The sequence below is a fragment of the Mauremys mutica genome, chromosome 11, assembly GCF_020497125.1.
Source record: "Mauremys mutica isolate MM-2020 ecotype Southern chromosome 11, ASM2049712v1, whole genome shotgun sequence".
NCBI classification, from domain to species: Eukaryota; Metazoa; Chordata; order Testudines; family Geoemydidae; genus Mauremys; species Mauremys mutica.
In genome coordinates, this window is record NC_059082.1 from 25528363 (window position 1) to 25541943 (window position 13581).

The 13581-nt window shown below is 39.5% G+C and overlaps 1 protein-coding gene across 7 annotated transcripts in view; it reads right to left on the reverse strand.

Moving 5' to 3' along the window:
• The window catches only part of ZNF280D (zinc finger protein 280D), a 97965-nt gene that overhangs the window by 43671 nt on the left and 40713 nt on the right, over positions 1-13581 (reverse strand). For 6 of the 7 annotated variants that reach the window (XM_044979776.1, XM_044979775.1, XM_044979777.1 and 3 more), the window contains 3 exons: positions 10412-10477; positions 9942-10312; positions 5118-5235 (listed from right to left, as the gene is read on the reverse strand). In XM_044979776.1, the coding sequence (XP_044835711.1) occupies positions 5118-5235; positions 9942-10312; positions 10412-10477 (555 nt within the window). Of the gene's footprint in view, positions 1-5117; positions 5236-7749; positions 7861-9941; positions 10313-10411; positions 10478-13581 lie in introns of those variants that run through there. The other variant, XM_044979779.1, reaches the window with a different exon arrangement.

Below are 13581 nucleotides of genomic sequence, written 5' to 3' on the forward strand. Positions count from 1 at the left end.
ACTTCTATAGTCTATACTGGGGACTGGACCAACAATAGCACCACTCCTGAAGTGGGCATACATGGTGAGAACAGAAAATAGGTCCTGTGCATTCCCTTCTCCACTCTCCAGTTGCATTCAGCACTTCTTGGGTGGAACTGAGAATCTGTCCTTATCTTTCCTTACAAACAACAAAAGGATAGCTGATCTCTTGGAGAATTGTTAAAGAGCTCACTTTTTCACAAAAAATGAAAACTAGGACTTAACATGGCAACACCCACCTAAATTGCAATTGTGACTCACATTCATTACCAGTTGTACAAGAAACCCTCTGTTGTAATAACTTGTTTTGTTGAAGTTATTGTGAATGTTGTGTGGATGCCGGTACAAAAATTGTATGTAGTATTGTTGTAGCCGTGTCAGCCCCAGAATATTAGAGACGTTGTGGGTGAGAGAATATCTTTTACTGGACCAACCTCTGTTTGTGAGGGAGAGAAGCTTTTGAGCTTAAACAGAGATCTTCTTCAGCTCTATAAGCCTGAAAAATTGTCTTCTTCACCAACAGAAGTTGGACCAATAAAAGATATTACCTCAGTCAACTTGTCTCTCCAATACAAAGATCCTAATGCCTACTGAAACTGCCTTCATTATGCCCCTTACAAATGAGAATGTACTTAACTTTCAGCTCAGATTTTTACAATACTTCACCAGCTTAAAAAGCTGTTTTGCAGTCATACTTTCTAATGATTCAAACCCAGTCATTTTCTGAAGTGAACATGTTAAATATGCATTTCCCATTCAGTTTATGCAACTTTTGCCCAAGGTAATTAAAAATTGCTAAATCAGATCTGGGCTACTCATTGGGTATTATCTTTCTTTAGTGCTTTTGTTTATTTATACATGCACTGCTAAGTGTGTGAGCTTCTTGCTGGGCCTTCTGTGTGTTGATTAGCAATGGCTGTTGTAGAGCTGGTACAAAATTTGTATTCTTCTGTACCACTGAATGTACTTGTGCAATGGGCCTGTGAACAACAATGAATGCCGTAGATGTGACTATGAGATGTATTTGTATAATTGACTATTCAGGTTGAACTGACTGAGTGGAACCTTCTATAAAATACAATTTTTTTCAAAGTTGTGTGTCAGAAGAAAATCAAGTTTTAATATAATTTGTAATGTTTCCTATCAGTAAGGAATTATAAAAAAACGTTCTGATTTGTTCCAAGGAAAATATACACCATTAAGAATTCTGTTCCATATTTACAAAGGTGCACATTCTCACATGGTTGCGTGCAACTCCAGTTATGTTACTAGGAGTAACACAAACAGCAGGAGAGTACATATGCTCAAATTAGCGTGGGATTGTTTTCTGTGGTTCTACATTAGAAGAGTCAAGTTAATTCTATTAAGTTGTCTCTTTTAGAATAGCCATCCTAAGAGTAGGAGAATTTGTTTACAATAGTAGATAAGAGGAGAATTCAAATGCACATTGAAGAACAGCTGCAGTTATACTGTGAAAAATGCTATTTTAAACAAAGAAATTCCAAACACTGTGTAATAATCAGAAAAACTGGTTGCCAATCTGAAAACTAGGCAATTTTATAGGACAATCACCAATTTACATGGTCTCAACCTTGCAAACACTGACGCACATGCTTAACTTTTATTTCAATGAGTCTACTCATTGTAGTAAAGTTAAGCACATTCATAAGAGATTGCAGGATGGGGCCAATTGCCCAGCTTTAGGAGATGACTTAAGCACATAAATCCCACTGAATTCTGTGCTCAAAGTTAAGCATGTGCTCAAGTGCTTTTCTGAATTGGAGAATAAAGTAGTTAGAGGTAGTTACAGGTAGGCTACACTTGAGAGTTGCAGTGCTAGTGGAGGCTTTCCAGCGCTGCAACTTAGTAACTGTCCACACCTGCAAGGCACATCCAGCGCTGCAACTCCCTGGCTGCAGCGCTGGCTGTACACCTGGTCTGCTTGAGGTGTAACGAGTGCAGCGCTGGTGATGCAGCGCTGCTCGTCGGGTGTGGCCACACACCAGCGCTGTTATTGGCCTCCAGGGTATTAGGAGATATCCCAGAATGCTTTTAACTAATTACTCTCTTTGTTTTGTTATGCAGCCTCTCTTTGTTTTGTTGTGAACACGGGGCTCCAGGGCTCCGGGAGCTGCTTATCTAAAAAACAAACACAGCTCCTGTTTGCTGTGATCAATCTGTAACTCAGTGAACAATCAAATGAGATAAACCCTGTGAATGAGGCAGGCAGGGGGATGAGTGAGTGTTTGCTTGACGAGAAAAACAGCGGGGGCGGGGCGGAGAAAGGGAGTCCGTTGAAGCAGCTGCTTATCTGGTCTGCAGGCTCTTTGCAGTTAAGCGTAAGGGGTCGGGAAAATTTTCTGATTTTGCAAGGCAGGGAGCTGATACACAGTGTCGGCTCCAAAAATCCACTCTCTCTCTCTCCCCCGCTCCCTGTCACACTACACCCCACCCCCCTCTTTTGAAAAGCACGTTGCAGCCACTTGAACGCTGGGATAGCTGCCCATAATGCATCACTCCCAACAGCGCTGCAAATGCTGCAAATGTGGCCACACTGCAGCGCTGGTAGCTGTGAGTGTGGCCACACACCAGCGCTTTCCCTACACAGCTGTACGACCAGCACTGTAACTCCCAGCGCTGCAACTCTCAAGTGTAGCCAAGCCCTAAGAGGCTTGTGAAATCTGAATGATCAACAGTCACCTGAGCAGGACAGTTACTCACTGTTTGATAATAAATACATATATTGGTGCAACACCTCTCACCCATAGCCCAATCCTCCCCGCAGACCAATTTACACTGGTAAAAGTCGAATGACTATGATGAGTTGCAATTTACACCAGCGTGAAAGAAGACTTAAGCCTACAGTTTTTATTTTGGGCTACAGATTTTTAACTTTAAAAAATAACACATCAGAAAGATTCACAACACGTGACAGGTGTTGAATAAAGTGTTGAATTTAACAGGTATGATTAAGTATTTACTTTTGTCTATACCAAGATTTTCTATTTTAGCCAAAATATTAATTTTCAGCATTTGTTACTATGAACAATTCTAACTTTAGTATCCCCGTATTCAATTCTGTAAATAATACATGCAATACTAGATTTAAAAAAAAAATTCAAAGTGCCCTTATTCCATTTAACAAGTGGAAAGTATTTACTCCTTTTCTCCCACACACATAATAGATTAAAACAATCAGTACACAAAATTATTTTAAGCTTGTTCTGGGTCTTGAACAATTTACAATCAGTAACTGATTTTTGCTTAATTATCTAAGATTATTTCTGATAAAGGTGAATGTTAATAATTCTTATCAATTAACATGAAAACTCTTGATATTTCTAAATAATCAAGTACTCAGTGTGCTTGATTTTAACTGTGTTTTCTGAAAACATGCGAGTCAGGATTTTTCTAGAATTCTTGGCAAACAAGGTTTTGGTCTTATGGAGCTCACATGTGATATGAAACTGACCACCTATTTGTGTTGGCTCTCAGGTCCTTACTACTGCACAAATGGTTCTCAATTTAGTCAATCCAGCTCAGTCCTACTTTTGCTTACTAGCTCAGTAAGTATTCCTCTCAGCCTATCAATTTCCTTTGCCTGTTCCTTAATTTTCTCCAGCAGGCTTTTCTTGCTACATTTTATTTCACTCTATTACACTCTCCTTCTATTTCTAAAAGGGGCAAAAAGAAGTTTTGTTCTCAATAATTTAAATAAGCAACGTTAAATTCTTCTTTTAATCTATAAATCCAACAAAGACCACACACCTACTTACCTACCTCGCATGAACTACAGGACACCTCAATTCACAGTCATTTAAGGGCTCAGCCCTTGAAGGTGCGGAGCACTCTGACTCCAATCCAGCAAAGCACATAAGAGTGGGTGTAACTTTTCAGTTTCCCACTGACATCAATGAAACTGCTCAAGTGCTTAAAGTTAAGCACCTGCTTAAGAGCTTTGCTGGATACGACTAAAATGCTGAACACTTGATAAAGTAGGTAAGTGCTTGATCTTGCCATGAGCTACTTGCCCCACCTTCTCCCCAGCTAGAATAAGTCACAGAACAAGAGTGGGGTAGGAATGGAGAAGACTATACCAATAAGTGTGTGTGGATAACTACTGGAAAAAACACACCATTCACTCATTTGGGAACAGATGGAGGATGGGAGAGAGTGCCCCATTTAGAGTGTTATGAAACCACCAACTCCCCCACAAGAATTGATTAGATTTTCATCTTACTCATTCTGCTTCACATAGCACTTCTGTTTTAGTGTCCTCTTGTAAAAGGATCAGAAAAATTGTCAATTATATTTCATTACAGATTGAATTACAGGCTGACCAACAATTAAGTTTGTCATTCAATTACCACAAAAATGCAATTCTTCATAACTGACACGAAGTTTAAATTTACAGCTTATATTTATTTATTCTAAAATGTAATTTAACTTTATATGTTCTAATCAGTATTTCAAATAAATACAATTTTCTTCAGCCAGATAAAACAGTTTCTGCAACTAAAAATAAATAATTTAAAAAAAAATAAAAAATACTTCAGAGGCTCATGACAAGCATTCTTTCCCCTCCCCAGTTTCCAAGAACAGATCCCTTTGATCTGTCTAGTTCAATTGCTATATATAGCAATCAGGAAACAAAGAATGACATCTAGGGAATCCACTGTGCAGACTCAAGAAGTTGTTCCATGGGCTCTCACTGGCTGACTGACAGACACTTTTATTGATGTCATCCAGAGAGAGCTGCATATGCTGCAAATGAACCTTTGCCTGCCAAAAAAGTCATTTCAGTGAGTCTGGCAGTAATTTTTTAATATAGACAGACAAAAATCATAAGCACATATTGATTGGGGTCATCATGTAACGTGTGTGAGTTCACAAGAACAAGACTTTATTGGAAAGTATATTTTAAGTGTAATGCTCCAAATCTTTCTTCGTAACACGGACAACAATACTACTATTTTACAAACACTAATAAACTGTCCTATGTTCTGAAACCTCTATTAAAATTATAACCCAAACACTCTATACTTTTACTCTTAAAAAAAAAAAAAGAAAAAAAGCTTTTACTAACATACACTCACCTATCATAGTCACCACTGATCCACTCTGGTAGTGAGGAACTCCTGACTTCTGTCTCAAGCCGAACAGTATGCCCGAAGTATTATTTGGTACAGCTTGTGGAGAACTCGCAATATAACCCTGATAAGCCATTTTCAAAAGGAGGGAGAGGGGAATTGGGACTTAATCTTTATAAAGCATTTTGAAATTTGCATACAAAAAAAATCAATATACAAATGCAACTTACAGTATCATATGCTTGTTTTTTGTAACTACAATTGGATTCAGATAATTTAAACACGTACTCTGTAAATACTGAAGTTATAATTACCATCTGGCAAAATAATAATATAAATTCTTTAAAACAATTAAAACCTGACCTGGTTCATCTGTGGTTGATTTATCCAGTGTGTGTGTGCATGTTTACGTTCTGTACTTTTTAGAGAAAGTATGCATACTACTGATTTATTTATCTGAATAAAAACAGAGTTTACTAGCTGATTTATTCTAAATCTGCTAGGGTTTCTAATTAAGAGGATTTTTTATCTAAGCATTTGCCCACTTTCTTCCTTTCAATTTAAATTTAGAGACTTTACTCATTATTTCCGCAGCTAGCTAACTGTATTTTAAAGGACACAAATCAGAACCCAATGTAAACTCATAGTAAATAGAAACTTCTTAATACAAACAGAGCAAGATCAGTTATTCTGGGTTTTTTTAAGTGCCACCTGTTCAAGCACCAATTCAAACCAAGATTCAGAAGCCATAATCAGTACTTAGGTTAGGCAATTCTTTCGTGATCATAAAAGAAGAATCAATATATCATTAGTATTTTTATAGTGAGCTATGCAATAGTGAAGTTAGTTTAGAGCATTCCAGAAAAGAGCTAATTGTTAATAATTAATGAAAAACATGAAAATTTCCAGGTGAAGACAACTCATGACACACATAATTTTAGGGTCTTCTTCCAGTTTTTATCCTATTTTCCAGAGCTGAAGTTCTCATTGAAAGTATACGCCCTCCTAGTACCAATTATAACCTTCAAAACAGAAACCAATAAATATACTGTTTGTGGCTGCATATTCAACAACATAAAAACCTATGCACCTTAATTCATCCCAATGGGTTATTTCTGAAGCCAACAATAATCACTGAAATTCTAAATGTCTTCTTAGTTATATACCAGAAGCATTCACAAAGTAAACGTGTCTTAAAATGTTCACATGGTACACCTGCCATGTCATAAGTGCCAATTCATTCAAATGGCCACCACACAAAAACTTTATATAGAATATATGCAATTTCCAGAAGCAGCATAATGAATTAAGAACAACCAGGTAATAGAGCTAGGTTCATTTTTAGTTTTAACTTAACAACAATGTACAAAAATAGGCCAAAACCCAAATCCAAGCCTGTCCTCAACTCTTCCTTATCAAGATTGACTTATTTCTCTTTCTCAGCATACCAGTTTCATGCAGATACCTAGATGTATTTTTTCCCCTAGCACAGAGAGTATTTTTTAAAAAGTTTGTTTCTTTAAAAAGAAAAGAAGCCAAAGGCTCAAAGAGCAGAGTCCACAACCTACTTAGCACTGGATTAAAACTGTGGGAGAGTACAAAGCAAAATGAGAGCCTTGGTAAGGAGGCTTACCACAACAAGAAGATCATCTGGAAAAGGCACATGACTTGGGTCCCATGTCTCTCCTCTAGTGACTTGTGCCAGCAGATTTGAAGTATGTTGAAGGTATCCACAAATGGTGCTCTTAGACCTGGATACTAACTACAAATACTTAGCAAACTGATTTCTCTCCTCTGATGATTTTTCTTTTCTGTGAATAAATGTGTCCTTTTCACCCCTTCCTCCCAACTGGCATGATGAAACTGAAAACTTGACAATGATAACTCCGTTTTCCAAGTGACTTTCATAGGGTAGACCAGATTTTGATACAAAGATCTCATGAAACACGTCCCATTCACCTTTCCATTCACAAGACAACCCTTTAGCAACTATAGCAATTGTTATATTTTTACTACAAATTTGTACCACTACACTGATTAAGCCTGCTGAAAGAAAGACTAATTAATAGTGCTAAAAACAAATATGGCTTGTCCAGTTGAGGCCCCCACCAGTGCCAAGACAGATTTCAACAGAATGAGAACACACATCAGTGGGAATCTTTTTCTGTAAATTCCTTCAATGCAGACCCTGAATAACGCAAAGGAAAAAAAACCCTCAAGTCTTCCTTTCCTCAAATGAACTCCTCATCCAACCTTACCAAATTGAGACTGATCTTTAACAGCAGCTCTGAAAAAATGAGTTATCCTTTTGGTTATGTTAAAAATATTACTAATGATTTGGGATTAGTTTTCAGAGTTCTTTGACCTGTTCATTATCAAGCTTCAAGGAGGTGTGGAGGACTGTGCATACTGTCTACACTTGAAAGATGATGGGCCAGATCATCAGCTGATACAATATCTCCACTGAAGTCCTTTATGTCTTAATACAAATCAATCATCTGAGTATGGTACCATAGCTCTATATCCACACTTCCAAAATGTTTATGTAGTTATCACCATTATTTTGGACAGAATTAAAGATGCTTTCGTTGGGATGAATGGTAGCACATGTACATTTCCCAGCACACAATGAAGTTACCTGGCAGGGAGAATGTAGGAAGAGGTGAGATGGATATTCATAGACCATGATATCCTCTGAACTGTAGGACAGAATGACAACCCATGAAAATTCCATTTTCAAGTACTCTTTTTGCACAAACTGGTTCAGTCATTTCATATGCAAAATGAATCAATGACTTCCAATGCCTTAGAAGTCACAATCTCTATTGGGTAGATATCTCAAAGCATGCTTTAAACACCAGTTTTATGACCTCAGTGAAAGGTCAAGTGCAAGGTTGATACAAGTTCCTGCATCTGCAAATGCAAAGAACAACCACCACCAGAATTGAATACACGTTGATGTTTACACTTATAATCTGTGTTTGTCATCTTGAGAACCTGATTTCAGCTAGGATCCCTGCCCACTTCTTAAAGTAAGACAATCTCTACTCAGTGAAGAAACAGGACACACTGATACAAGTTAGTCAGAATGCACCTCTGCCTCATCACTGAGCCTGTTCTCTGACTTCCCCAAGAACTGAAAGGCCTTACTGGAACCAAACCTCCATCTCAAAACTTGACCATTGAGACAGGAAGTCTCCCAAAATTACTGTGCTATGGTTGTCATGTCTTTGAAGAAGATTATCCTCCTAACAATCCTCAGGAGTTTGATCCAATATAGCCATAAATCCCTTATCTCTCAAAGAGCTGGGACTACTGTTGTTGAGTAATCTCCAAAAGGGGGTCTCACACGGAAAGCAAGGTAATTGACAAACTGCTGAGAACTGAAAATTTTGAGTCTGGATTCTTCCATAATGAATCTGCAAGGAATTTAACTACCCAACACAAACAGAACACTTTAATTGGTATCCTTGTCTAAAAGAAGAATTTATCCTAGATGGCTAAGGGGGGCAGGTGATGGGGAAGAACTGTAGATTTAGCAAATAATCTTAAGAAGGATACCAAATGTTTACATTTTAAAACGTTCATGCTAGCTGCCTGCACTCAGATACTTTAATGGAGTAAACAGATTTCCCATTCAACAGGGGAATCAGCAACACATTTTAAGATTAATACCAATAAGAGAGGAAAAAAAACAAGTTTACCAAACACTACCACATATCTAGGGCCTGGTCTATACTACAGAGTTAGGACAACATAAGACAGCTTACATTGACCTAAACTCTGTAAGTGTCTACACTAAAATGTCACTCCCACCAATGTAACTCGCCCACTACACTGACTTAATAACTCCATCTCTAGGAGAGGCATAGAATCAATATTGATGTAGTTAGGTTGTCATAGTGTCAGTGTCGACGCTGCGTTGCTTACATCGACTGCTGCTGCCTTTCAGAGACCATCCCACAATGCCCCATGCTGACAGTTAAATTGGTGCCAATACTCTTGGTGAAGACGCACACCATCAAAACAAGGAGTGTAGTGTGGACATGCAAAAGCAATTTAATTAATGCCATATCTGTGCACTGACATAACTTAGGTCAATATCATTTTGTAGTGTAGACCTACCCTAGGTATCACCTTGTTTGCAACTTTTTAAACCTGATATCAAATAATGGCGCTGCAAATTCTAGAATACACACTGAAGTCTATTCCCTATACCCAGGCTACTGGACTACCAATTTGTTCACTCAGGCTATATTCTAATTTTTCTACTTTTTTGTTCTAAAATAGTAGTATTAAACATCCACTTAATTAAACTGCAGAATAATATTAAAATGAAAATTTCAAATCTTAGCATTCTTCTAAGAGTAAATTAAACAATGGAAAACATTGCAAAGGTTTTTAAAACTATGAGTAATTAATTATTTTTACAATTACAACATATAGAAAATCAAAATTTTACTAAAGCCCAGATCCTGTAAACACTTATGCAAATGCAGAACTTTGTACACAAAAATACATTGTCCTTGTAATTACTCCTGTGTAAAGTTAACCAGCTGCCAAAGTCTTTGAAAAATTGAGGCCTTAAGCTTCAAACAAATTGAACAACATCAAACACAGTGTAGTAAAAAGACTATTTAATACTAAAGTTCCTGAAAGGGAACCTATGTGTCATAACATGTTTAGTAAGTTTCTACAAAAACCACAAGATACTTTGAAACTAAAATTTTGTGAAGTGATGTGAATATACAATAAGCAATATCCACTTTTTGTACTTCATTAATTTAACTACAATTAAACCTTGAGCTTTATAAGTTAATAAAAATTTACCTGATTTAATATTACAGGTTGTGCTGTTACTGTAGCCACTGGCCTCGGTACGGGTTGACCCATTACAGGAATTGTAATATCTCTTGATACTGGCTCTGTCATTACTGGAACGGTTACAGGTCTGCTAACAGGCTGTGATATTCCAGAATTTGACCCGGGTATCTGCTGAGCTGATAAACATCCAGCAATAGGTCTCTGTAGCGTCTGTGAAGTTCCTGAAACAGTCACTGGTCTAGACAACGGCTGAACGGCTACAGAGCTAGTTGCAGGTCTGGATACAGACTGAAAGACTGGCGAAACAGTGACAGCACCCGGATTGGATGCAGGAGTTGTATAGTGTTGACTGGCAGGCTTGAATGTAGTAACTGTACCTGTTACACAGAATTCCAGAATAATCATTACATAGTATTACAGTTGGATGTTTCATTAAGTTTTTTTTTTTTAATTACCATATTAGGACAATGTAGTACCTCTACTAGGTGCACCATTCTGTATCCCCGTTCGTGATGAGCTGAGGTTGACTCTGTTCAATATATCTGTTAAAAGTTACATTTGTGTCTTAATTCCAGTGACAAGTTACAAAAACTGAAGTGAAGTTAAAAGAAAAACAAAAATTAAAAGCAGCAGTCACATTTATTTGTGAAGTTACCACAAGCCAATAGATTTTTTTCAGTTACAAACTTGAATGCCATTTCTAAAATAAACACCCAATAAAGCAAACTGCATTATCATCCTATTTGTACAAATGAAAAGTTAGAAGTCTCAAGATCTTTTTCTTGAGAAAGTTAATTCACCAAATCAAGTCAAATTTTAGTTCTCTAGAAATGCAGATAGGAAAGCAAAACTCTCCTACATGGAATCCGTAAGTGTTTAGCTGTGTTGATTATGTAGACCATTATACAAAAATTTTATGAAGACAATGGAAACAAATAAGAAAAGTGAATACATTCATAAATTATCTCTTAGAAAAAGTTTCTTGAATTATGAAAAAACATTCCAAAAAGAGGGAGCAAACTCCCTGCTTCCCAACTAATTACTTTGCATTTTGCAATTTAAGACACATCAGGAGGAATAATTTGAACTACTTATTCTAAATTAACTATCAATTTACGAAAAAGATATGATCATCATTGCAGAGAGCTCAATCTCCAACAGAAGTGAAAAATCCAAAATAATACATTAGGCTGTACAAGGAACAAGATGGAGAGTACTACCAAAATATACAATACCATTATACAATTTAGCAGGATTTATAAAAGGATTAGATGTTTATATAACTAACAAGAATATACAGAAGTTAATAAAAATATTTAACTATCAACTTCAGGGCATAAGCCAAACTCTAACTATTAGTAGTCAGAAGAAGCTTTTCCTGGGTGAAAATTATTCCTCAGCTGCCTACTGCAGAGTTTTTTCCTCTGAAACAACTGGTACTGGCTACTATTAGGGTATGGCTACACTGGCGATTTGCAGCGCTGGAAAGCCTCTACCAGCGCTGCAATTAGTAAGTGGCCACACCTGCAGGGCACTTCCAGCGCTGCAACTCCCTGGCTGCAGCGCTGGCCGTACACCTCACTCGGCATGGGGAATAAGGATTCCAGCGCTGGTGCTGCAGCGCTGGTCATCAAGTGTGGCCACACACCAGCGCTGTGATTGGCCTCCAGGGTATAAGGTGTATCCCAGAATGCTTTTATAAATTACTCTCTTTGTTTTGTTATGCAGCCTCTCTTTGTTTTGTTGTGAACGAGCTCCGATCGGAGCTCCGTTGCCGCTTATCTAAAAAACAAACAGAGCTCCTGTTTGCTGTGATCATCTGTACCTGGCTGTAAACAATCAGATGAGAGGCAGGCAGGGAGAGTGAATGAAACAGCGGGGAGTCGTGTTGGCTGCAGCTGTTTGCAATTAAGAGTTAAGACTAAGGGGTTGGAAACATGTTCTGATTTTTCAAGTCAGGAAGCTAAACACACAGTGTTGGCTCCAAAAATCCCCTCTCTCTCTCCCCCCGCTCCCTGTCACACTAGACCCCACTCCACCCCCCTCTTTTGAAAAGCACGTTGCGGCCACTTGAATGCTGGGATAGCTGCCCATAATGCATCACTCCCAACAGCGCTGCTAATGCTGCAAATGTGGCCACACACCAGCGCTGGTAGCTGTGAGTGTGGCCACACACCAGCGCTGCTCCTACACAGCTGGATGACCAGCGCTGCAAACTACCAGCGCTGCAAACCGTAAGTGTAGCCATACCCTTAGAGATAGGATACAGTAACTCCTCACTTAAAGTCATCCCGGTTAACGTTGTTTCGTTGCTGATCAATTAGGTAACATTCTCGTTTAATGTTGTGCAATGCTCCCTTCTAACTTCGTCGTTTGGCAGCCTCCTGCTTTGTCCACTGCTTGTAGGAAGAGCAGCCCGTTGCAGCTAGCTGTGGGGGCTTGTAACCAGGGTGGATCGGCAGCCCCCCATCAGCTCCCCGCTCCCCTAAGTTCCCTGTGCAGCAGCCACCCAGCAGGCTATCAATTGCCGGGCAGTTCAGCTGTCCCTCCCACCACTGCCATGTGCTGCTCCTGCCCTTTGCCTTGGAGCTGCTCCCCAAGCCTCCTACTTGCTGGGCGAGGGGGGGGGCGTCAGCTAATGTCAGGGTGTCCCCCTCCCCCCTGCTCCTATACCCCGCTTACCCCTTCTGCATACAGAGCAGGGTGGGGACACGCAGAGGCGGCTCTATGTTTTTTGCCACCCCAAGCACGGCAGTCAGGCAGCCTACAGCGGCGTTTCTGTGGGAGGTCCGCCAGTCACATGGAATTGGCGGTGGTTCTGTGGGTGATCTGCCGGTCCCGCATCTTCGGCGCACCCACCGCCGAATTGCCGGCGAAGCCGCAGGACCGGCAGACCTCCTGCAGAAACGCCGCCGAAGGCTTCCTGACTGCCACCTTCACAGCGACTGGCAGGCCGCCCCCCCACGGCTTGCCGCCCCCGGCACACACTTGCTGCGCTGGTGCCTGGAGCCACCCCTGGGGACATGGACAGAGAGAGATAGAGAGAGCTTGGGGCAGCAGCTGCTGTCTCATCTTCCTGATCCACTTAAAAAGACAATGCACTTAAGAGTGGGTCAGCTTTCTTAAAGAGGAAGTGTGCATTCCTCTCTCCCTACACAAGCGGCAGCCCCAGTTTGAGAAACACTGGGCTACATTAACAACAATGTGTTAACCCTTGAGGGCTCAGCCGAGTGCTAGTTCATCATTTAGCAGCAAGGCATTCTCTGGGAAATATCCCACCCTCTAACTTCACCACCTCAACCAAGCTTCACAATCATCATAGCTGTGAACAGTACTAAATTGTTTAAAACATATACTGTGTGCATAGATCTCTCTCTCTCTCTCTCTCTCTCTCTATATATATATATAGATAGATAGATAGATATAAAAATAAAGAAAAACTGCTGAACTTCAGTTAATTTGTAAATTTGACACCATCAGCTCAGGATTAAACAAAGACTGTGAATGGCTAGCCAACTACAAAAGCAGTTTCTCTTCCCTTGGTGTTCACACCTCAACTGCTAGAAGAGGGCCTCATCCTCCCTGACTGAACTAACCTTGTTATCTCTAGACTGATTCTTGCCTGCATATTTATACCTGCCTCTGG